The 25,006-nt window shown below is 33.1% G+C and overlaps 3 protein-coding genes across 4 annotated transcripts; 1 reads left to right on the top strand and 2 right to left on the bottom strand.

Moving 5' to 3' along the window:
• Positions 7,692-9,724, bottom strand: LOC109707051 (senescence-specific cysteine protease SAG39-like). Of its 2 annotated transcripts, none has more exons than XM_020228116.1 (3): positions 9,553-9,724; positions 8,152-8,509; positions 7,692-8,032 (listed from the first exon to the last, which is right to left on the bottom strand). In XM_020228116.1, exons 2-3 carry the CDS (start codon positions 8,500-8,502, stop codon positions 7,910-7,912), a joined length of 474 nt encoding a protein of 157 aa, XP_020083705.1. In that variant the 5' UTR covers positions 8,503-8,509; positions 9,553-9,724; the 3' UTR covers positions 7,692-7,909. The 2 variants fall into 2 exon arrangements, with proteins under 2 accessions (XP_020083705.1, XP_020083706.1); XM_020228117.1 differs by having other exon boundaries at positions 7,692-8,029; positions 9,553-9,711.
• Positions 13,294-15,311, bottom strand: LOC109707127 (senescence-specific cysteine protease SAG39-like). The gene is made up of 3 exons (XM_020228222.1): positions 15,164-15,311; positions 13,719-14,070; positions 13,294-13,598 (listed from the first exon to the last, which is right to left on the bottom strand). Exons 2-3 carry the CDS (start codon positions 14,067-14,069, stop codon positions 13,479-13,481), a joined length of 471 nt encoding a protein of 156 aa, XP_020083811.1. The 5' UTR covers position 14,070; positions 15,164-15,311; the 3' UTR covers positions 13,294-13,478.
• LOC109708236 (protein ORANGE, chloroplastic) lies at positions 20,108-24,905 on the top strand. The gene is made up of 8 exons (XM_020229886.1): positions 20,108-20,209; positions 21,449-21,563; positions 21,732-21,848; positions 21,987-22,073; positions 22,854-22,930; positions 23,232-23,359; positions 23,777-23,913; positions 24,534-24,905. The coding sequence occupies exons 2-8, from the start codon at positions 21,495-21,497 to the stop codon at positions 24,609-24,611; spliced, it is 693 nt and encodes a 230-aa protein (XP_020085475.1). The 5' UTR covers positions 20,108-20,209; positions 21,449-21,494; the 3' UTR covers positions 24,612-24,905.

The following is a 25,006-nucleotide window of genomic DNA, read 5'->3' on the forward strand; positions in this document are numbered from 1 at the left end:
GCCAGTTAATAGAAACAAAACCTATTATCTCATGTTCTTATCACAATTTCGATGTGAACTCAAGACGACCTAATGCCCAACTTACACATTAGATCCTCTCCGCCCATTTAAGTTGTGATTTGGGTCGCCACATAATCCTTCTACAAAACTTGCATACTCGACTTTCAAGGTATGAGTATACTATGTGCAAACAGCTGCAGCAGAAAATTCAGAGGATGCATCAATCAGAAAATGGAATAGAATAAAATTGAGTGACGGACAGGGAAAGCACTAACTAGAATCTAAAAGCAACAATCTTACTGAAATATTACGTACGTACATGCAAGCAATTGGAGCACTGTAATTTTATGAAGCGCGCAATACAAATAATGAGAAATGTAAATAGGCAACCAACTGATAATATATATCTACGTAAACTAGGGGTGTTAACGAGCCGAACACGAACTGACTTGTTTAAGCATTGAGCCGAAAAATACAACTTATATTCGACTGATTAATAAATGAGTCGAACACAAGCTGGCCAACGAACAATAAGTTAAAAGGATTAGATTCAATATATATATATATATATATATATATATATAACACAATATATATATATATATATATATATATATATATATATTCATCTATTGTATCTACTTGCGTAGCTTTATGCAGAGTTGAGCTCCTCTGAGCTTATGATTTTTAACCGTTGGATCTTAAAATCCCTAGAGCACTAATAAAAAACATTTGGCACAAACTGTTAATAGTGCTATATGAATGATGATCCGACGGTTAAAAAATTATAAACACAAATGATCGTCTACTTTTAAAAAGGCATAAGCTCAACTCCTTTATATATGCTTTTTTTTTTTATTTTCCTATTTGAACCTAGACAAGTAAGAGAGGCTGAGCTGGTTCCCTGAAGTGGATAAATAGCTCATTTATTGCTCTTGCTTTGCGTCAAATTGTCTCAGATTTTTGCTAATTTGCGCATTTGAGTGTGTTTACTGAAGTTTCTGAGTACCAATTCTAGTTCGCTAGATGTGATCATAAATATTTTTATAAAATTAATCTTATCCATTAGATTTTGATCTAATGGTTGAAACTTTATATATAAATGAGTTTTTTTATAATTGAGCTCGTCTTCACATTTTTATTTTGTTAAAAATCAAATAATAAAAATATTTATTATATATAATAATTTATTTATTTATATAAATATAAAATTAAATAAATTATATAAATATAAAATACATGTATTCAAGCTGTTATCGAACCGAACACGAGCGAGCTGATCTCAGCTCGTGTTTGGCTCGTTTACTGAACAAGCGATTTGATCTCGAGCTCATTACGAGCCGAACACGAGCTGACTTGCGAACGGCGAGTTGGATTGCTACCTAAACCATACAAACGATAGGCAAAGTAAATCTTAAACAAGAAGTAAAACGTGAAATGAAGGCCACACGAATGTGTAGTGGCTGATTTTTTTAAAAAAAATTTAATTAGTCAGAATAATTAAATGGCAGTGGCTGATTTTTTTAAAAAAATTAATTAGTTAGAATAATAAAATTAAAGAAATTAAGAACGTGCTGATAGGGAGAAGTATACATGTAATCTCGAAAAACGTCTTTACAAGCGTTTGTTTGCATTTCTTCTTTTTTTTTTTTCCCACCCTCGCGAGTTGTAATCACCGCGTAGATAAGCATACCGCCCTCAGCAACAGTGTTTGGACGGGCTGAGAGAGAGCGTGTGAAGTGCCCCTGTGGAAGAAACGGTGACGCCATACTCTGTTGATTCGAATCACAAGAAAAATTATTGCCCGCACCCGGTGTACGCAAGTGTTTGAACACACCAATAGGAAATGCTATCATGCGGTGCATGCCACACCCCGATACTTACCCCAGATGTAGACAACTATTTTCATGTTTTCCGAGTACGTGCCTGGTGGAAGAGAGAAGGCACTGTGCCATAAGTGGCACAATAGGGTTTTGCATTTTTTTTTTCTCTTCTACCAACTGAGAGAACAGCTTCTTCTCTCACGCCAATACAACACCTCCTCCTACTTTAAAGTTTTCAGTAGCTATTCCTCTCTCTCTCTCTCCCTCTCTCGAGCCTCCAAAACGGCGGAGCTCCAACAGCGAAACCCCTCTCCACACCTTCGCTCCTACAATGGCGCCAGGGTTTCTTCTGAGGCACGTCAAGCATTTTGGTTATCTTCCTTTTCGTTTTTCTTCCTTTGCTTATCCTTTTTCTTTGTTTCTTTGCAACAATCTGATTAATATTTAAATGAGAATGGGGATGCACAACTTAGTCAGTGTTTTTTTCCTTTTTTTTTTTAATCCAACAACATTTTTTTTGGTATTTTTCAGTGCATTTAAAGTTCAAAAAAGAAAAGCTTAATGTATATTAGGCATTTTTTTTTGTTGTGCATTTAAGTAAAACTCTAGGAATATTAAGTTCACTAAAAAAAAAAAATCAGATGATTCTAGTTTGCACTTTAGAAATGTAGTTGAAAATTTTTTATACTATTATTCATATGCTTGTTAGATTTTTTTTTTTTAAATCATACTTACAATATTTCTATTATTACTTTTGAAAAAAATCATACTTACAATATTTTTATTATTACTTTTTTTTTAAAAAAAATCACGCTTACAATATTTTTATTATTACTTTTTTTTTAAAAAAATCATGCTTACAATATTGTTATTATTACTTTTTTTTTGAGGGGAGAGATTAGAGTATTATCTTTTGTTTGTTTTTTTCTTTTTCTTTTGTTTAATTATATGTATTACTTTCTCTCTTTAGTTTATTATTGGGTCTATTGATATCTTTCTTCTCGGTATATGTATGAAGGGATTAAAAAATTATTATCATTATTTTCTGTAAAAAAAGCATCACCTATTTTGAATAATATTTTTTAAATTATAGAAACTAAGATAGAAAATTTTGACATAAATAGTGGCTATTGATCCAGATTCAAAATAGGTCTCTATTTCGTATTATGCATAATAATATTTTGATTTAAAATCTAAAAATGTTTAGATTGTAATCATGTTATTTTATTAATTATTTTACTTAATGACAGGATGAGGTTGGTGTTTAAAAGGACCATCACTCGGGTGAGCGATACCGGTTTGATGGCGCGCAAACAGCTGGCCGGTTTGCAAGGCCATCATGCCTACTCAAGTTTTCGTTATGCGGACATCGTAAATGTACCGAGCAGAGTCGATTGGAGGGAACGAGGTGCTGTAACTCAAGTGCGGTTGCAAGGAAATAGTAAGACATCTTCTGCTTCCTTGTTATATATAGGCTTATAGCGCACATCATATCTAATCAATTTGAAATTCTATATTCTTGAACTTAAGTAGTTATTAGTATTGAGAGTCCATTTGTTAGTCCATTTATTTCATGACTTCAATTTGGTTTCAGGTAAGTTTTTGTGTTTGATAATATTTAATCTTGTTTTTTTATGTGTGCCTAAGATTTAGAATTTTGAATCAATTTAAAAATTAAAATTAAATTTTGAATTCAGTTTTCAATCTATAATTCAAACTTAAAATTTAAAGTTAATTTTGAATTCATAATTCAAATACGAGTAATTATTGGAGACATGAGTCTATTTATTAACCAATCCATTTTTCAGACTTGATTTATTTCTAATTTAGTAAATTATTTTCGAGTTGAAACCGCCTGTGGTAGACCTAAAATTTTAAATTTTGATTTGACTTAATTCTAATTTTGAAGTTAGTTAAATTGAGTGGATATTGCGAATATTTTTCAAGATTTTTTTGGGTAAAATATATAGAAACCCCTCTGAGCTGTAGATCTTTTGAAATAGAGACCTAACCTTCAAGTGTGGTGCATCTTCAAAACTTTATCAAACAATTCAATAGGCCCCTCTCCTTTATTGAACTACTTAATTGCACAATTATTTTGATTGAATGTAGCTCATGTATTTTTATAAAGCTTCTAAACATAAATAAATTTATTTTTTGTATTTTAGGATGTAAAAAAAAAGTGTTAAAATTTTAAATATGGTTCAACTTATTCTTCATTCGTCTAACTTAATTATCAAAATTGAAAGGTAAAAAATAAATTCTTCATACTTTAAAGTCTTACAACATTAAATATACGACATTCAATCAAAATAATTGTATAATTAATAACTTTATTTGAGGAGAGAGATCTGGTAAACTATTTGATAAAGTTTAAAGGATGTAATTATCAAAATTGAAAGCCAGATGAAGCTAAAGTTCAGGGTCCCTATGCATTTTAGCCTTTTTTTTAACTGAGCACAGAATATTTTAACCTTCCTTTTATTAATAAGTGCCGAATATTTTTTCGGACGCAGGTTCATAGAAAACAACTTAAAAACACGCAGGCCTCCGTTCTCTCGATAGCATAAGAACCTAACACTCTCTCTCTCTCTCTCTCTCTCTCTCTCTCTCTCTATATATATATATATATATATATATATGTCTAACTTTTCCATCATTGGATAATTTTTGAAGCATGTAAATTTGTTCAACATCTTGTATAATATACTTGTGGTGGTATATATGCTGCGTGGTTGAACATTTCCTATGCTATAACTCTGGTTTGGAGCTCACTTGCGCAACACTAACTTCTGCTGCGCACACTGAGTTAAACAGGGGCAAAAGTAAAACTTGGAATTCCTATTAAACACATGCTTAGGTGCTGAGTCCACCTCACATATGGGAGCGCAAGTAGATGAAAACAAAGTTATATATCAATGGCTGAGGTTGGGCTTTCAATTTTTACTTTATGAGTAAGCCTTTTTACTTGAGCCAAATTTGGGAGAAACGGCACCAAAACGGGTACATCAAAAAATGTTGCGCAAGTAGAATTTAGAACGGAGTGTAGAAGAAACTAAGTTGAATTCGCTTGCTAGATATGAGTGTTAATTTCTTTCTTGTTTGTTTGACATGCATTTAGGCATTAGCAAATAATGATGTTGTACTAAATGTTGTAGCATTTACTTTAGTTATCATATTGTAGCTAGTAACTCTACATCTAAATACTATATCAACTTACAAGGCAAATATTATTTATTAATTATATTAATATTTGTTCTATTCAAGCAGATTTGTGTTGTTGGGCTTTTGCTGCTGTAGCTGCTGTGGAAAGCCTAATAAAACTACGAACAAATAGTTTGATTGAACTTTCCTCCCAACAACTCATTGACTGTAATATTCAAAATTATGGATCAGAGATGGGATGGCCTCACAAAGCCTTCAAATATATTATGAGAAACGGTGTGACTACAGCAGCCGAGTATCCATATAGAGGACCGAGAGGAAAATGTTGTTATACGAGATCGAACTACATCATAGCCAAAATAAAAAATTATGAGTTCGTTCCCCAATACAACGAGAGGGCACTTCTCAAAGCAGTGGCGCATCAACCGGTATGCGTATCTATCACAACTCCCCCATCCTTCCTGACTTACACCGGTGGCATCTTACTAGGTCACACAGTGCCTAAAGTGTACTGCATGACTGAATTAACCCACGTCGTTACTGTAATTGGATACGGCACTGAGAATGGAACCAAGTATTGGCTTTTAAAGAATTCATGGGGCAGGCACTGGGGAAGTAATGGTTTCGCCAAGGTGGAGAGAGACATTGGCATTTTGGGATTCGGCTTTTACTGTTGTTTTCCTGTTTAGGTACGTTGTAATTCTTATTTATTTTCAAAGTTAATTTTTAATACATAAGTGGAGAAATATGCTGTATTTGAAGGTAATTTTTGTTTTGTTTTGTTTTCATATAGGATGGGTTCGTGCATGAAGTATTGTCGACGTTTGAAGACGTTACTGATTTTTCACTAAGACTAGATTTTAGCCGCTGGTTACTTGTTAATTAGGCTTACTTGCCAAACTTATTCATGCCATGACCATTACTTGGATTGGAATTTTTGAGCTGGGAAGTTTTCTTTTGCATGACATGAATGTAGAAAATTGTACCGAGCGTTTTGTATAATGTTTTATGTTTTCTAAGCTCATCTTTTATGATTAATTACAACTTTTTTATGTTCACCAGTGAATTGACTTGCGAAAAAATTGAATTTACAAAAAAAAAATGTAAAGTGGAACTAAATGAGTCCTCTCTTTTGTACTTCTCTGTTCTTGATTTTTGAATGCAGGTGGTCCAATATAATATCCTTGATTTTAGAAGGTGAAGTTGAGTAAAAAGTGATACTTTTCTAATTTTTCTTTCGATTTTTGAATCCAACTCTGAAGTTTGCCAAAAAAAACTTCCCCCGAAAAAGCTGACCAGACTCAAATCAGGGGAAGAAAGTGAAAACCAGAACTTACAAATATAATACTACGATCCAACGAAAAGTAATTATAACAGAAGTCCTACCAAGTGGATTCCGATGACATTCAAATTGGAAAAACAAACAATTTGTTTAGAAATTAGAATGAATTCTCTATAAAAGATCAATATTTACTAGCCACCGTCACCCACCAATTCCAGTTATTCACCGGCCCAGAAGAACAACCTGAATCGAAATGCATTGGTCACTCTGATAAACATCCTTGATGAATAACATTGCAATACTTTGTTGTCAATATTGCACTGCACAAAGAGATGTTATTCGTATTCATTGATTTCATTGAACAACATACCTGCGGCAGCACTGTTTGACGAAATAGGTTTATAGCTGCTCATGTCACTCCCCCATACTAACTCAACTCACAACAAGCACTAGTCATACAGGAGCTAACATATATAGCAAAGAAAGACGCGAACCAACCATAAATAACTCAACAAGCGATTCATATGTCAAATTCATCCTACTGATTGAGTCGTGATTGGATTTAGAGATGTCAATGGGTATGGATACCCGAAATTTCATCCGAACCCGAAGTCAAATAAAACGGATATATCCGATGCTAAATGAATATGGATTCGGATATGGATATCAAAAATAGAAATCCGACGGATATGAATTTTCATTGTATTCGACCCGAACCCGAACCCGAATTTATTTTGTATTATATATATATATATATATATATATATATATTTGATGTTATATTTGAATTTGTATTTTAAAAATTTAGATTTAATATAATATATTTTGAAATATTAAAAAAAAATAATTATTTCGGGTTCAAATTTTCGGATTCGGATCTCGGGTTTGGAGTTGGGTTCGGGTTCGGAATTTTAAAAATCCGTCCCGAATCCAACCCGTTGACATCTCTAGTTGGATTGCAGCATAATCCTTCCTCAAAACCTGCATAACTTNATGGTATGAACTGTGGTATGATTGTAATACAGAAAAATAGGAAGTTTACAGAAATTGGCAATGCTATGCATGCATATACAATATTTCTCTTGTATAACACAAACAAAACGTTGCCAAATTCTGATTTTCTGAGTCGCTGTCCAGAGAACATTTGTATTAAGTCATAACAACTTAGAAGCTGTGGCTCAACGCTACTGCATAGATAGCATTATCACCCATTCTATACCAGAAATACCGAAAGTGGAGAGCACATTCAGATCTAGCATTTCACCGGGTAAGAAAAGCAAACTTTTTCTAGATAATATTCATATGGCCCAATCGTAAGTGTAGCACATTTTACTAGACTTCGAATGTGGTATCATAGAAAGCCAGTCGCTAGAAACAATACTTCTCGCACAATGTAACCAACATTTAAATCAGAAACAGCATAACAAAACAGCACACATTGTACCCAAGTTTAGAAACTAATATTAGCAGGCAACGAAACAAAATAGCTTTCATACAATAAGCAGTAATTAGGGTCTCAGGATGGGGTACATCATAAGTTATAACATAAGCTTAGCACACGCCATAACTGTGGCATAAGCATCTAACAGCCAACCTAATAACAAAATAGAGCAGTCTTTGCTTGCCAATAGAAAGATGCCTAACTCATCTTCACATTAGAAGCAGCACCACGAAGCTCATGCAGCCTCCTCTTAGCATCCCTTCGAGGACCTTTGGGGGAGCTGCCTTGTTGAGAACGTCCCTTTGTCCTCCAAGCACCCTTCTTCGTGATGGATGGAAACAGTGACAATGCGGCAAACAGGTCAAAAGAACTTCAACAATAGAAAAAAAAAAAAATGGAAGTATTGAGAAAGTTACAGATAAAGGGTTTATCTTGCGTACCGCAACTGCTTTGGATGTTGGCATTTCACGTCCAGCATTCTCAATCATTTCAAGGTCCTCAGCCGTCAAATGGTTCATGAAACCCTTCATACAATAAGTGTTTTCAAACTCTTCCCATGACATATCAGAAAAGTTGTTGAGCCCGAGCGTGCATCCATAAGTTCTTTCTCGGTTATGCTTTCTAACAAACTCAAACGTTTCCTTAAAATTTGCGAACCGCCGCTCCTTCTCAGCAGCATCTGCGTACGTGCGTCCAAACTTTCTTATCCATAGCTCGTACCTACCGCGAATCAGCATGTCGGTTGCCCAAGTGACGGCCTTGTTAGTAAGGGTCTTCACAAAGGAGTTCATGCTGCCACTGAGACAGAGGATGTATTTGTTTTACAAACCACAAATAACTAGTAGGCCCGGAAGGAACTGAACTAAGACATTCCAAGGAGAAGAAGAATCCAAGATACATGCCTTTCAACATTTTTTTAAAGTTTTTTAGGTCTTTTTCTGATTTATACTTCCTTACTTTTTAAGTTTTTGAAATTGACTATTTGAGGTCAAATAAATTGAAGAGTTTGTTAAATTTACTGATGAATAATTTTAGTTACTTTATAGTAAATGCAACGAAAATAATGAACGGCTAACGACTAATAGAGTTAAAAAAAATTGCGTCATCTTAATAGAGGTTACTCATATTCATGACTTTTTGGTGTTGTCATCTAATAGGGCCTGCAGTAGTTGGCAAATGTCCAGTCAAATTATCAATTATTTCATCAATGAATCCCGTTAATAATGATTTCATAGAGTTTACTCAGATTGATTGATGATTTCATCAATGAATTTGACAGGCTACTAGTCGAGGGTGTATTTATATTCGGCTTCTAAGTTATCTTCTCGGAGTAAGATAGACCAATTACAGATGCCGAAACGTTGCAAGGAGCTAAAAATCCAACTCCCACCTCGCAATCACAAAGAAAACAAAAAAAGAAATCCTCAGAGCCGATTAGTTGTCACTAGATAAGTAGATCATTTATTCTGGCACTCAAAAAGGGCTGTTAACACACAAAGTAATTACGGAATAACTTGTTCAAATGATTTTCCCCCCCTTTTTTAATGCTTTTGTAGACATCTAACCAAGCTCCTCATCTACCAATTGTTGCAGAATCCTTCGGAAAAAAAAAAAAAAGAGCAAATATCGAAACACACCAGTCAAGTAATCAAGAAAACCTTAAAATTTCTCAGAGGAGGGTGAATTTAGGAATGCGAGATCAAATCAAAACAACCATCCAATCGTTTAATAGAAAAGGAATTTAAAAAAAGCGAAATTTCGCATCTGAGAAAACCCTAGCTTTCGTAATAATAAAATATATCATATAAACGAAAAAGAAAACTTTCTAGACATCCGAATACCTTGAGATCGGAAGGAAGCGAGCTCTGGTTTCAACCCGAATCAACAGATCGGAGACGGGAGAGAGAAGGGCGATTTTGAAACCCTAGATCAAATGGGGGTTCGCACTTTTTGGTACCAGGAAAAGGGTAACCGAAAATGGAAATAAATTTTCATATATATTATTTATGAACCAAAAATTGACTCAGTTTGGATTTTTCGGTTCAGGCGTAACTCCAGTTAGTTTGACATTTATTTAAATTTTAACTATTTATTGATTATTTTAGTTTTATTAGCTACAAAATAATTTAAAATATTAAATTTGACATAACTATTAATTTTTTTGATAAAACTTTTAGTTTATGCATTTATGGTTGTATAATTTTAAAAATTTAAATTTATATTAGCCTTTCCAGTAGGGATGTAAAACGGGTTGGGCGGACCACGCACTGCCTCGGGCCGGGCTGCGGCGCGCATAGGTAATGTAGCATCCTTGTCGGGTCGAGCCGGCCTGAGATGCAGTGCCATGCCGCCCCTCGCCTCCCCCTTAGGCTCGGCGGCTCGGTACAGCATGACCTGAAACGGGCCGAGGAGAGGCATGACACGAACCCCAAGACCCAAGGCAACATGGTCTAAGCTCCTGGGAAGAAGGGCCTGGTTTGACCCTTCTCTCTAGGAATTATCCACTCCAAAGGGTAGGAGGATAGTTTTTGGTACAATAGACCATATACATTTTTTGTTTGGTCCATTGGAGCAGAACATCTAACCTCTTTTTTTAAAAAAAAATTACTAAAAATTTATATTCTTTAACAAAAAATTAAAAATTTATTGTTTTATAATTATTTTTATAAATGTTAAAATTTTTAATTAATTTAAATATAAATAATTTTATTGTTTATATTTTAAATTTTATAGTTTTTAATTAAATAAAAAATAAAAAATAAAAAGGCACAGCCAGGCCCGGCTCGGCCCGGAGCACCACCCGACCCGTGCCTTCCGGGCCAAGAGACCGTACTGGGCTGGAGGCTTGATACTCTGGCCTGTCACGGCCCGGCCCAATTTATAACCGGGTAGGAGCGGGCCGGCCGTGGAAGCTTGATTCGGCCCGAATTATATGGGCAGCTCCGGCCCGGCATGGCCCACACTACATCCCTGCTTTCAGGTGACACCAGACTCAGTTGAATATTTTCTTTCATGAAACAGGTGGAAGCACTTTTAAAGCTCAACTTGTAGAATTTTTTGTAACAACGAAATTAAAAGACCAACGGTTTTGGATTGGCTTATAACGATCAAATTATATTTGGTATAATTACTATATTTTTAGATATTCTAGATAGCAATATAAAGTATAGAATTTTCTGTGGAGATTTACTACAGCAAATAAATAATGTTGTACCTACGTGTGTCTGTCTCCTCAAAAGTAATTCCATGTGCCAAAAAAAAGAAAAGAAAAAATAAATAAAAGAAATCTTTTCTCAAAAAAAAAAATCCCAAGAAAACACTCGGGGTCCCGTTTGGTTTTCTGGCACGAAGCTCGGCCCATATCTATGTGGGCCCGCCTTCATTTTATACCTTGGGGCAGAGTACACGCGGATTTGAGGCGCGACTCATTTCGCAATCACCCAATATACGACCCCAGAATTCTAGAATTTTCTGTTTTTTTTTTTTTTTTTTTTTTTTTTTTTTTTTTTGTCCAGAGAGAAATATAGTATGCTATTTATTTCGTTTTTTTTTTAAAAAAAAAAAATTTAGGATGAATTTTAGATAATATTTTGGTTATCTAATTATAGGTATAGTACATTTTATTAGATACAAACTTAGTTTGGTAGAAAGTTGCCAAAAATTATTATTTTTTACATTACAAAAGAATTGAAATTTTAAAAACACGAACAATATTCCATCCTGTAATATAGATGCAGCGCCACACAAGAAACACTGGGCCTGCAGTTTGCTTCAAAATAAAATTATGAGAAATAATTCTCGATTAAAAAGAGTTTTTCATGAAAAACAAATTTTAGCTCTTTAATGTTTCATTTATAAGAACGAAAAAATAAATTTTCAGCCATGCTTGACTGGTTGAAAGAAAATTTTTTGATGAAAATTAATTTTATATAATTTTCTTCTATTATATATTACATATTATTTATATAAATAATTATCGAATTATATATATTATAATTAAAACTTATATATATTTTTTTATCATTATCGTCATCAACATCATCTATATTTATAATTTACATATATTCAAAATTATATTATATAATATAATATATAATAAGTAATAACAACATTATACATAATATATATAAATATATTTATAAATAAATAAATGAATATATATATATATATATATATATATATATATATATATATATATATAGCAGGGCTGCTGTGTTCTCAGGAGCACGGAGGCCTCTCAGGCTTCCGTGCTCTTAAGTCGTTTTCGATGATGGTATTTTCGAATCGACGATCGGCTTCGTTAGACTTGATCTAGCACCAATAAGCTAAGTAAGCGCCGGAAGGCAACTGAACCTAAGACATTCAAGGAGAAGAAGAATCAAGAACATGGCCTCTTCAAACATTTTTTTAAAGTTTTTAGTCTTTTTCTGATTTAAAATTTCCTTACTTTATAAGTTTTGAAAATGGACTATTTGAGGTCAAATTTAAATTGAAAGATTTTGTTAAATATTACTGTCATGAATAATTTTAGTTATTATAGTAAATGCAACGAAAATAATGAAGCGCTAACGACTAATAGACGTTAAAAAAATTGCGTAATCTAATAGAGGTTACTCATGATTCATGATCTTTTGTTGTTGTCATCCGTGGGTGAGTTAGATTGGCGAAATGTTCGACAGATCAACATTACCAATTTATTTCATCAATGAATCCCTGTTACATATGATTTCATAAGTATTACTCATGAATTGATTGATGATCTTCATATTCAATGAATTTGACAGGCTACTAGTCGAGCGGTAGTTTTTATATTCGGCTTCTAGTTATTCTTCTCGGAACGTAAGAAGTAAATAAATGACCAATTTAACAGATGCCGAAACGTTTGCAAGCAGCTAAAATCCAACTCCACCTTCGCAATCACAAATAAGAAAACAAAAAAAGAAATCCTCATAGCGATTAGTTGTCACTAGAATCAAGTAGATCATTTATTCTGGCACCTCAAAAAGGTCTTTAACACACAAAGTAATTACGGAATAACTTGGTTCAAATGATTTTCCCCCCTTTTTTAATGCTTTTGTAAGACATCCTACACCAAGCTCCTCATCTACCAATTGTTGCAGAATTCCTTCGGAAAAAAAAAAAAAAGATGCAAATACGAAACCACATCCAAGTCAAGTCAATCAAGAAAACTTAACAAATTTCTCAGAGAGGGTGAATTTAGGAATGCGACGATACAATCAAAAACCCATTCCCATCGTTATAATAGAAAAGGAATTTAAAAAAAAGCGAAAATTCGCATCTGAGAAAACCCTAGCTTTCGTAATAATAAAATATATCATATAAACGACAAAAGAAAACCTATACCAGAAATACCGAAAATGGAGAGCACATTCAGATCTAGCATTTCACCGGGTAAGAAAAGCAAACTTTTTCTAGATAATATTCATATGGCCCAATCGTAAGTGTAGCACATTTTACTAGATTTCGAATGTGGTATCATAGAAAGGCAGTCGCTAGAAACAATACTTCTCGCACAATGTAACCAACATTTAAATCAGAAACAGCATAACACAACAGCACACATAGTACCCAAGTTTAGAAACTAGTATTAGTAGGCAACGAAACAAAATAGCCTTCATACAATAAGCAGTAATTAGAGTCTCAGGACGGGGTACATAATAAGTTATAACATAAGCTTAGCACACGCCATGACTGTGCCAACCTAATAACAAAATAGAGCAGTCTTTGCTTGCCAATAGAGATATGCCTAACTCATCTTCACATTACAAGCAGCACCACGAAGCTCATCCAGCCTCCTCTTAGCATCCCTTCGAGCGCCTTTGGGGGGGCTGCCTTGTTGAGAACGCCCTTTTGTCCTCCAAGCACCCTAGTTCGTGAAGGATGGAAACAGTGACAATGCGGCAAACAGGTCAAAAGAACTTCAAAAATAGAAAAAAAAATTTGGAAGTATTGAGAAAGTTAAAGATAAAGGGTTTATCTTGCTCACCGCAGCTGCCTGGGGTGTTGGCATTTCACATCCAGCATTGTTAATCATTTCAAGGTCCTCAGCCGTCAAATGGTTCATGAAACCCTTCATACAATAAGTGTTTTCAAACTCTTCCCATGACATATCAGAAAACTCGTTGAGCCCTAGCGTGCATCCATAAGTTCTTTCTCGGTTATGCTTTCTAACAAACTCAAACTTTTCCTTGAAATTTGCGAACCGCTGCTCCTTCTCGGCAGCATCTACGTACGTGCGTCCATACTTTCTTATCCATAGTTCATACCTGCCGCGAATCAGCATGTCGGTTACCCAAGTGACGGCCTTGTTAGTAAGGGTCTTTGCGAAGGTGTTCATGCTGCCATTGAGACAGAGGATATATTTGATTTACAAACCATAAATAACTAGTAAACGAGAAAGGAACTGGAATAAGAAATTGCATGGAAAAGAAAAATCCATGAAAAATGGAAAGAATTATTCTTTAATTAAAAAAGGGGTAACGACAAGCAACGTATAGAGAGCCCCTCAACTACAGGGCAATTTTTGAAAACATGCCTTTCAACATTTTTTCTTTTTCTGATTTATACTTCCTTATTTTTAAGTTTTTGAAATTGAGGTCAAAATATTGAAGATTTTACTAAATTTACCGACGAATAATTGTAATTACTTTATAGCAAATGCAACTAAAATAATGAACGGCTAACAACTAATAGAGTTAAAAAAAAATTGCTCGTCATCTTAATAGAGTTTACTCATATTCATGATTTTTTGGTGTTGTCATCTAATAAAGCCCGCAGTAATCGGCAATGTCCAGTCAAATTGTCAATGATTTCATCAACGAATCCCGTTAATAATGATTTCATAGAGTTTACTCAGATTGATTGGCGATTTCATCAATGAATTTGATAAACAGGCTAATAGTCGAGAGAGCATTTATATTCTGCTTGTAAGTTATCTTCCCAAAGTAAGATAAACCAATTACAGATGCCAAAACCTTGCAATAAAAAAAAAAAAAAAAAAAAAAAAACCTCAGAGCCGATTAGTTGTCAATAGATAAGTAGATAATTTATTCTGGCACTCAAAAAGGGCTGTACCACACAAGTAATTACGGAATAACTTGTTCAGATGATTTTTTTTGTTTTTCTTTTTTTAATGCTTTTGTAGACATCTAACCAAACTCCTCATCTACCAATTGTTGCAGAGTCGTTTAAAAAAAAAAAAGATCAAATATCGAAGCAGGCCAGTCAAGTAATCAAGAAAACCTTAAAATTTCTCAGAGGAGGGTGAATTTAGGAATGCGAGATCATATCAAAACAACCATCCAATCGTTTAAAAGAAAAGGAGCTAAAAAAAGCGAAATTTTATATCTGAAACTGAGAAAACCCTAGCTTTGGTAATGATAAAATATATCATATAAACAAAGAAGAAAAACTATATAAACATCCGAATACCGTGAGATTGGAAGGGACGCGAGCTCTGGTTTCAATCCGAATCAACCGATCGGAGACGGGAGAGAGAAAGGCGACTTTGAAACCCTAGATCAAATGGGGTTTCGCCTTTTTTGGTACCGGGAAAAGGCTAACCGAAAATGGAAATAAATTTTTTTTCATATTATTTATGAAAAACTTCAAAAAATTCGTGTTGTTTTGCATATTTTCACTTTAGTACCCTGTGATTCAAAGTTTATCAGTTTTGTGCCCTGTGGTTTTATTTTTCTCTTTTTATTATCAATTTTATTATTATTTTTTTAAAATCAGTGACAAAGTTAAAATTAAAGAATACTAAAGTGAATATTCGATAAACTTAGATGGATATCTGAAATTTTTTTTTATATAATTTAACAAAATATTAACGAAAAAACTGCCGAAAAGATAANTTTTTATCTTTTCGGCAGTTTTTTCGTTAATATTTTGTTAAATTATATAAAAAAAAATTTCAGATATCCATCTAAGTTTATCGAATATTCACTTTAGTATTCTTTAATTTTAACTTTGTCACTGATTTTAAAAAAATAATAATAAAATTGATAATAAAAAGAGAAAAATAAAACCACAGGGCACAAAACTGATAAACTTAGATGGATATCTGAAATTTTTTTTTATATAATTTAACAAAATATTAACGAAAAAACTGCCGAAAAGATAAAAATAAAACCACAAGGCACCAAATTGATACACTTTAAATCACATGATACTAAAGTGAGAACGTGCGAAACCATAAGGAAGGTTTTTGAAGTTTTTTCTATTATTTATGAACCAAAAAATTGACTCGGTTTGAATTTTTCGGTTCGGGTATGAACTCGGTTCATACAAATGCTTTTAGTTTGAATTTTTTTAGTTTAATTGCCATTTATTTAATTTTTAACTATTCATTTGAGTTTTTATAACGAATTAAGTTAAATGTAAGTTTTTTTTTTGACTCAACTAACTTTAGCAGGTAATTATTTTAGTTTTTATTACCAACAAAAAACTCTAAAATATTAAATTTGGTGTAATTATTAATTTATTTAGAAGATTAATTTATGCATTTATGAGTATATAATTTTAAAAATTAAATTTATATTCCATAACACCTGCCCCTATAAAAAGTTGTTCAATTTATAGGATTATGTAAGGAAGGATTTTCCTTTTTAATGGCGGTAAGAGAAGCACTTGTAGATGGCATGTTTTACACTTGTTTATTTTCTTTTAGAAATAAATTTAATTGTAAATATAAATCAATTAGAATTCAAACTTGAAATTTCGGATATCAGCCATCACGCTTTTTGCCACTTACACTAGAAATAATCAATAAAGTGTGTAAAATTGTGAAATATATATGTGTATTTTCCTTAAGGCCACTACAACAAATAAATAATACAATACTTACAAGTAAAAATAATAATATAATATGTGTTAGAACTGAGAGCTATTTTATAGAAAAAGACGTATTATGAACCTGTCGTATTTTAGGTGGGGTTTGAGGCTTGTTACTAACAAATATTTTTCAAATATTTACCACAAAGTTGAGAGAAAATGAATCACAATTATTGAGTTCTTTGAACGTGACGTGTCCAACCAATAAAATTGTCCTTTTTAAATTGATACATTTCATTATAATTAATAAAAAACTATTTTATAATACTTTTTTTAAAAAAATATAATTAATTTGTTACTAGCGATGTGGTACAAGTACGACATAAGTCGCATAATAGACTTCTTCCTAAATGTGATGAAAAATATTAAGGTGGTCTCAAAGCATCAATACTAATATTCAAGAATTCAGGGATTTGCTCTCCAACTTCTGTATACAAACTAGGTTCAACGAACAATGTTGGCTTTGAGATGTTAGTTTCTAGTTCTCCGTTAAAAGAGTCTATTTGTTTCACCATGAATAAGGAGGAAAAAAGTGATTTTCGACGAACACTAATCACTTTTACTGTTTAATTTACCGTAATTTTAATACAATCGAAATGCCGGTTCACCTAAGATGCCAAAATTGACTTCACCCTATCAATATAAAATTTAAATTTCAAGTTTTAATTTATAAATTTAAATTTTATATTTTATATTTTATATTTCATATATCAAAATTTAAATTTAGATTTTAAATTTCAAATTTAAAAATCTTAATTTAATTTTAATTTTTAATTTTTAAATTTTGGATATCAAAATTTTAAATTTTAATAATTTCAACTTTCAGGTTTCAACATTTCAATTTTCAAATTTCAAAAGTTAAATTTTTAAAATTTCAAATTTTAGATTTTAAATTTTAAATTTTAAATTTTAAATTTCAAACAAAATTGAATATTATTTCCAAAGCCACAGGTAAAAATTTCAAATTTCAAATTTCTCAAGTTTCAATTTTAAATTTAAAATTTCAAATTTTGAAATACAAAATTCAAAATTCAAAATTTAAATTTTAAATCTCAAATTTCAAATTTCCAATTTTACAATATTGATTTTCAAATTCTAAACCTCAAAATTTTAAATTTAAATTTTAAATTTTTTAAAATTAATTTTAAAATTAAAAGTTAAATTTAAAAATTCAAATTTTAATTTTAAAATTTTATAATGTTTCTTTAAATTTTTAAAATTTTATTTTGAAATTTAAAATTTGTGACAATTTTAAATTTAAATTTAGATTTTCTATTTCAAATTTTCAATTTTAAAATTTGAGAATTTAAAATTTAATTTTCAAAATTTAAACTTTTAATTTTTAATTTTAAATCTCAAATTTTAGAATTTTAACTTTTGATTTTTAATTTTGATTTTAATTTCAAATTTTAAACTTTTTAACTTTAAAGTTTTAAAATATAAAATTAATATTTTCATTTTTTATTTTTTAAAATTTAGTTGAGTGAAATTTTATGGAATGATACAACGTGTATCCAAACCTTTTAAAAATTGAAGCTATGGAGTTTTTTTAGAGTTACAGAATTTTCCATTTTTCCTAAACCACAGTCACTGTTTATAAATTCCATAGAGAAATTTTACTGTGCATACAAATAGATCCTAAGATAGAAAGTATAATTATAAAGGAACTGAAATAAAACATTCCAAGGAGAAGAAGAATCCAAAGTACATGAAAGGAAACTATTGTTAAGAAACTAGTTTAAAGATGTTTAGATATTGAGACGCTTAGTATGTAACTTGGTGCTGTAGGTGTATAACATTTAGTATGCCACCTTAATCTCAATGCAAAACAGTGTGAAAGCTACAGTGAACCTTCTCACAATAAGAACAACAGGGCACTAGAAAGAAAACATTTATAATGCATCACGTTTGCAACATAGACCAATTCAAAATGCTTACTAAGGAGAATAAGTAGATTAGATAAACTAGAAAATCTGAGGATCCCATGGTGATCACTAATCTGAGTCGTAAAACATATTAAATCAAAAGACCAATCAATTATTTCTAATAACAAACAACCGTGGACCTAAAAGAATAGAAATTTTCATATAATGCATAATTAAGGAAACCCATGAAGAGAGAAAACAAGGGTCAAATCATGAAAGCTACTCAAAATTGTTTATCTAAAAGGTAAAATTGTATGGACTACAACTACAGGCCATATTGAAGCGTGTCGTTCAACATTTTTTTTTTTCTTTGTAATCAACAGTTTCTTAACCTCTGTTTTTCTTTTTTAGATTGAATAATTTAGGTCCTATAAATTGAAGATTATATCAAACTGTCATAATTTCATCAAATTTAATAGCTATAATCACTTTTAAGTAAATAAACTAAAATAGTTTACAACTGATAGCTAACGAAGTTTATAAATTTAACACAACGCAATCTTATTTCTAATGGCAAGCTAGGATTGCAAAAGTCTACATTGGAGAACAAAAAGTAAAGACTAGATTCAGGCTTAGAAGTCCTTCAGGATTCTCGTGGACAATAAGAAAACAATATTTTCATAAATCCTATTTTCGTAAGAGGCAAAACATTTTAGGCCTGTTTAGAGGAAATTAGCAAAAAGTTGTGGACCATAAGTCTGTTTGCCCTTTGCATGCATAAATATATTATTTTGTACATCTTTGTGTTTATTCAAGAGAAATACAGCAATCAATAAGCACGAAGAATGATTAGATTTCTATGACGATAAATTATATTCAGCCATCAAGCCCTCTTTTAAGTACAGTTTTAATAAACTATAGTTATCAAGATGGTAGAAAGGAATAAGGGCAAGTTCTCAGATGATGATCAAAAGAGATAGTTCTCGCAAAGCGTAAGGTATTATCAAATAATGTGTTTTGACATGAAAATAAGTCTACAAACTTACACTCCCGGTAAAAAACAAAAAATTCTAAACAAACCCTTCAGATCGCTCTAAAAAATTCGAAAGGATTTCTCTGCTCGTCTAACTTTACGTGGAGCTTAGCTGTTGTTGGATCATGGAATATTCAATTATTAAAGAAACAGTGGAAAAAAAAAAAAAAAAAAAAAAAAAAAAACGCACTTGTTAGAACTTTCAATGGTGGAGATGAGAATATCTGGAGATCGAAAAGATCGTATTCGATCATTTCAAAATCTAGATTGCTATAAGGTAATCATTCTATACGCATTGTACAGCCACTTAAGATTTAGATTTTCGTCCCCTCATTTGGAAATATATAAATTATTAAATATAAAACTTATCGACGCAAAAAAAATTGGGGCGGGGGGGAGGAGAGAAATGAGAATCGTACCACCTCTCGTTTGTGTGTTGCCACATCGTGATTCGTGACAGAGATCGTCACTTCAGGTGTTCTCTCCCCACTTCCTCCTCCACTCTCTTACTTTCTCTTTTCCTCTCCTCTCTCTCAGTGCCTTTCATTATAATCCGCTCCACCATTCTAAATCAAGTAGAGAGAGATGCTGTGCTCGGGTCGAATCCTAGCATGCTCCTTCTTCGCCCCGGCGAAACTCGCCGGCGCCGCCACACCGCAGGTGGAGGGCGGCGACCTCCGGCGACGCCGACGCGGCTCCGGTTTCCTCCGTCGATACGACCGCCGCCGCTGCCGATCCGGCGAGGTTTTTTCCCCTTTCCTCCATCCCTTTTCATTTATTCCACTCTAGGGCATCTTAATTGGATCTAAATTTGTCATATTATTTGATATCCTTGTACTATGATGCTTGGTTCGTAATCGCACCTGATTTTGGGATTTTTTTTTTTTTTTTGTTTTAGAAATTGGTATACGCTGTGAATCTATCATGGAATCCACTGTTGAATCTTCTATTTTGACTGCATAATTTATAACTAATTCAGTGGACAATCTCCTTTTTTTTTTTAATGTTTGCAGGAATCACGGTGCTTCTCTTTTTTTTCTTTTTTTTTTTTTAATTGCTATCCATTTGCTTATCTTTTTAACCTGAACTTGAAAATAATTTGTACATGCTGTTTAAAACAGTTTCAGTGGCATGAATTCTCTTAAAATCTCTTCTGAACACATTTAATCATGGTGAGAAACCTTGCTTGTTCCTAGGTTAGTATTATCGTCTTACACATTAAATTCTTAGCTAAGAAGAACATTCCGTGGCCAACAATTCACCAAGAGTGTCACCAAAAGTGTTAACGAGCTCAATATTTTCACTAGGCACTTCCTCTTTGAAGCAATTCTCTTGTTATATTATCAACATGAAGCCAGATGGACGCTTGGTAATGTGGAGGTCCTTCAGATCGTCATCGTGCATTTTCTGAACCATTTTCATCAAAGATTCCAAGTTGTGCGTGATTGATTTTCAAACTCTAGTGTTGAACTATCTAGTAATTCGTCTACCAGTTGATTTAAAGAGGGTCGTGAACTATACCGTTTGCCCTGAGTTGAGCGAAATTGTAGAGGAAAGTGTAATCATTTAACTCACCATTTCTGTATGACTGTGTCCATCCTCCCAGCTTCATAGTTTCCCCTGTTTTCACGTGTCAAGAACTGAGAAATAATTTGGTTTTTTTGCTTTATTTAGTGCGACTGAAAAAGGGGATAGCTCTAGTGGTGTTTATTTAACCCAAAAAGAGATGAAATTCTGTATCTATTTGACCTATCCTAACATTTGCTGCTTGTTTTTTTTTTCTTCTTTTTTTTTTTCTGGGTGCAATACACTACTTGCCTTAATTATGCATGCATAATAATTGTATGATGCTGTTTTTCTATCCTTCCATGTTGCTATTGCAAGTTGTATTCGATTTTGAAAAATTGTATAAGTATCTACTCAAATTCAATATGATTTGAGGATATTTTGACTATATGGCTTTGCTGGTTCCATTGCGCGCAGTTTTTGTATCATCGAAGGACCTGAAACAGTACAAGATTTTGCCAAAATGGACTTACAGGAAATTCAAGATAACATTAGGAGTCGTCGAAATAAAATCTTTTTGCAAATGGAGGAGGTCTGTATACATTACTATTTCTTGACTCTAGCACATGTTTGGTCTCTGGCCTGGAATATTACTCCCTAAAATAGAATGGAAACACAGACTGCAAGCTATGTTACTGTGCAAGTTATGTTATCTGCATTTCTACTTGCTTCTTGATCCTCCGATGTTGTTTTATCTCAGGTTCGGAGGCTGAGAATACAGCAGAGGATAAAAAGTGCTGAACTTGGAATCTTAAATGAAGAACAAGAAAATGAACTTCCTGACTTTCCATCATTTATACCTTTCTTGCCTCCTCTGGTGAGCAATTTTCGCTTTAATTTACGGAATAAATTAGTACACATTATTCTAAATTTCTGTCCACTCCATTTTGGAAGTGAAATATTGTTTACTTTTGTCTAGTTATCTATTGAGCTAACATTTTCTGTCCAAAAGCAGACTCCAGCAAATCTAAAGATGTATTACATATCATGTTTCTCTCTGATAGCTGGAATTATCATCTTTGGCGGCCTTCTTGCGCCAACTGTAAGTTTTATTCAGCAATCTGTACTACCTTGCTAGTTTAGTTTTATCTTTGTTGAACTCTCATTCTTTATGGCTTACATCACTTCATCATATGGCATTGTCTCTCTTTTCCATTCTATGGTTCAATCTGCTTATGTATTCCATTTCAAACTTGAAGAATATGGTTAGGCTGATAATCACTTCCTTTGGGCATTTCTATTAACAAATAGTGTATAATGATTTGTCACAAAAGAAAAACATTTTTGGCTTTATTCTGTGTTTGATAGGTTCATTCGGTTTAAATTTCGATCCAAGGTCACTACAAGAAAGTCTGCATATAAAAATCAGTAATTATCAGGATGCATAACTTTGCAACTTAAAGTTCTTTATATATGCAAAAACTGTCAGCAAGAAATCATAAAATTGTGAGCAGCGGACTGTAAGATCACCCTCATACCAATATTTTATTACAGAAAACCAAAATAGATCAACAAAATCTTTTTATATTGATAATGGGTTGTCCATATGTTTAACCATTTTACTTCGATTTTTGATCTCTGAGTACTTGTCTGAAGCACAGTACCATCAGCATGTAGGCAACATCTATAGGAGACATTTTTCAAAGTTCTTTCTTTTTGGGCAATTTCCTACTTTCAAATAAATTTTTGCTGGTAATTTTTATATTACGTGTGTTTTGTTTGCTTTCTTGTGCTCCTGACCAAACATGAATATTCGATTGTTCATCAATATTTACTACAGCTACAAGTCTGTCACTATTTTAACTGCTTATTGCCTTTCCAGCTGGAGCTCAAATTAGGAGTGGGAGGCACATCTTACGCAGATTTTATCGGTAGTGTTCATCTACCGATGCAATTGAGGTACTTCGTTTTACTCCAGTCTAGATATCCTCTATTCTCACTTGCTTCATCTGTCTGCAAATGTTTCTTTCTGCAAACTTATCCTGCTGAAGTCACTGAATGGGAGCAAAAAAGCTTTTCTCTAGTATACTTTTGGTGCAAGTTTGCCTGCTGCTTTTGTGCGAACGGCCCCTGTTGAACTTCTTAATGACAATGAAACGAAAGGCCTTAAGCAACAATGTAGATATACGATGTTATGAAAAGTTCAAATATCTACTTTTATTTTGTTACCGACTTGTCTTTTCTCCCTTTCTTAATGCAGTCAAGTTGATCCAATAGTGGCGTCCTTCTCTGGAGGAGCAGTTGGAGTTATCTCAGCCCTAATGGTAGTTGAGATAAACAACGTCAAGCAGCAGGAGCATAAACGATGCAAATACTGTCTAGGAACTGGTACTTTTCCTAGACTTTCCTTAAAAGCAACTCAGGGCACTTTTTAAAATTTGATCACCATTGTGGTGCTTATTTGTAGCAATGTATATGAAAACCAATTGAGTATCTTGTAGGAAACATACAGATAAAGGATGGTGAAATCTAACATGCCAAATTTGCTAAAGGGCTCATAAGATATGGTGAACATGGAGCTTTCTGTGTCATTTGCAGGAACAAAAGCAAATGATGAAAAAGTTGATTTCAATTAAAAGGAAAAGATTGAGCTCTCCAAGTATATTAAGATTTCTCCTTATGGGGAGGATATAGACACTTGATTAAGATTTTACCTAAGCGGATGAAGAGTTCACTTGCATATGATACTCTATGCTTAAAGAACGGTAGTATAGTCAGTAATATGCTGTGTATTTGGGAATGCAGGATACCTGGCTTGTGCTCGCTGTTCGAGCACCGGAGCTGTTGTTTTAATCGAACCCGTTTCAACTCTCAATGGCGGAGATCACCCTTTATCAGCACCGAGAACACAAAGGTGCTCAAATTGCTCCGGTGCAGGAAAGGTAAAGCATTTCATGTAGCATCATAATGTTCAGTCCTACACATTTAGATCACATGGTACAAGTGCTGATGTAAGGTTGAAATCTCTTGTCACTAGGGCTGTTTCTTTTGGCAATAACAAAGAGACATTTGGGTTTCATGTCTAATGATATCTTGCCCTTATTTTTCACAAAATTGGGCCATCTTTGGCAATTGCAAGATATAATATAGTCTCATCATATGATGTCTATATTGTATTACGAGTTTAGGCGAAATGTAGGGGCAGTCCCTGAGCTTTCAACAAATGGTTATTTAAACTTTCAATCAAACAGATTGGGTGAAGTTACTTGATTTCTGGCATGTCTAACCTCTGCTTGGTGCTGAGTATACAAACCAATAAACAGCGACATGAATGGCAAATAAAAACGAAGGACGGCATTGGAAGTAATCTGCCTAAACTGATAGATCAGGGACCAAACTGCAGTTCATTGAAAGTTCTGGGATGTACATTGTAAAATGCAATAGATAATGTGCGGAATCTGTGGTTTCGATCGCATCTTACTGATTACGGATATGTCATTATACTATTGCTTTTTGTGTGTGGTGGTGCTAGCTCCTAAACCTAACAACCAATTGTTCACAGGTGATGTGTCCGACATGCCTTTGCACGGGCATGGCAATGGCGAGCGAGCATGACCCGCGAATCGATCCATTTGACTAGAAGCACACGTCTGTCTATCTGTTTATGGCCCATACTGGGATGTAAGGTTGTTGTACATAATCATGCTGATTATTATAAAAGTGATTCTTGAGGTTGGACATATCGATAAAGGCGCTAAGGTTTGTACTGCTCATATTGCAGACTATACTAAAGTATGTGCAGTATGGACTTCAATATCGGGTTTTGCTGATTCTACTGATATACAGAGCTTCAACAGTGGGTCGTAATAAGCATACTTATTTGCGTACGGAGTTAATTCTGCAATAGATTATATTGAGTTACTGCTGTTGAACATGCTGAATCTTTCCTTAACCATAAGTTGTCAGTTTTGTCAACTTAAAGTTACTTAGGTGTGTTTTCTTTTTTTATTTAAAAAAAGCACAGTGCGTAGATAT

Source organism: Ananas comosus, linkage group 3 (assembly GCF_001540865.1).
Source record: "Ananas comosus cultivar F153 linkage group 3, ASM154086v1, whole genome shotgun sequence".
In the NCBI taxonomy this organism is placed as follows: Eukaryota; Viridiplantae; Streptophyta; class Magnoliopsida; order Poales; family Bromeliaceae; genus Ananas; species Ananas comosus.

What these genes read in the sequence shown, in the direction of transcription:
- LOC109707127 (XM_020228222.1), bottom strand. Translation starts at nt 14,069, where the DNA reads ATGAACACCTTCGCAAAGACCCTTACTAACAAGGCCGTCACTTGGGTA. An exon ending in CAACACCCCAGGCAGCTGCG is followed by an intron (nt 13,599 to 13,718) that starts GTGAGCAAGATA and finishes TTCACGAACTAG; the next exon opens with GGTGCTTGGAGGACAAAAGG.
- LOC109707051 (XM_020228116.1), bottom strand. Translation starts at nt 8,502, where the DNA reads ATGAACTCCTTTGTGAAGACCCTTACTAACAAGGCCGTCACTTGGGCA. An exon ending in CAACATCCAAAGCAGTTGCG is followed by an intron (nt 8,033 to 8,151) that starts GTACGCAAGATA and finishes TCCATCACGAAG; the next exon opens with AAGGGTGCTTGGAGGACAAA.
- LOC109708236 (XM_020229886.1), top strand. Translation starts at nt 21,495, where the DNA reads ATGGACTTACAGGAAATTCAAGATAACATTAGGAGTCGTCGAAATAAA. An exon ending in TCTTTTTGCAAATGGAGGAG is followed by an intron (nt 21,564 to 21,731) that starts GTCTGTATACAT and finishes GTTTTATCTCAG; the next exon opens with GTTCGGAGGCTGAGAATACA. An exon ending in CATCTACCGATGCAATTGAG is followed by an intron (nt 22,931 to 23,231) that starts GTACTTCGTTTT and finishes TTCTTAATGCAG; the next exon opens with TCAAGTTGATCCAATAGTGG.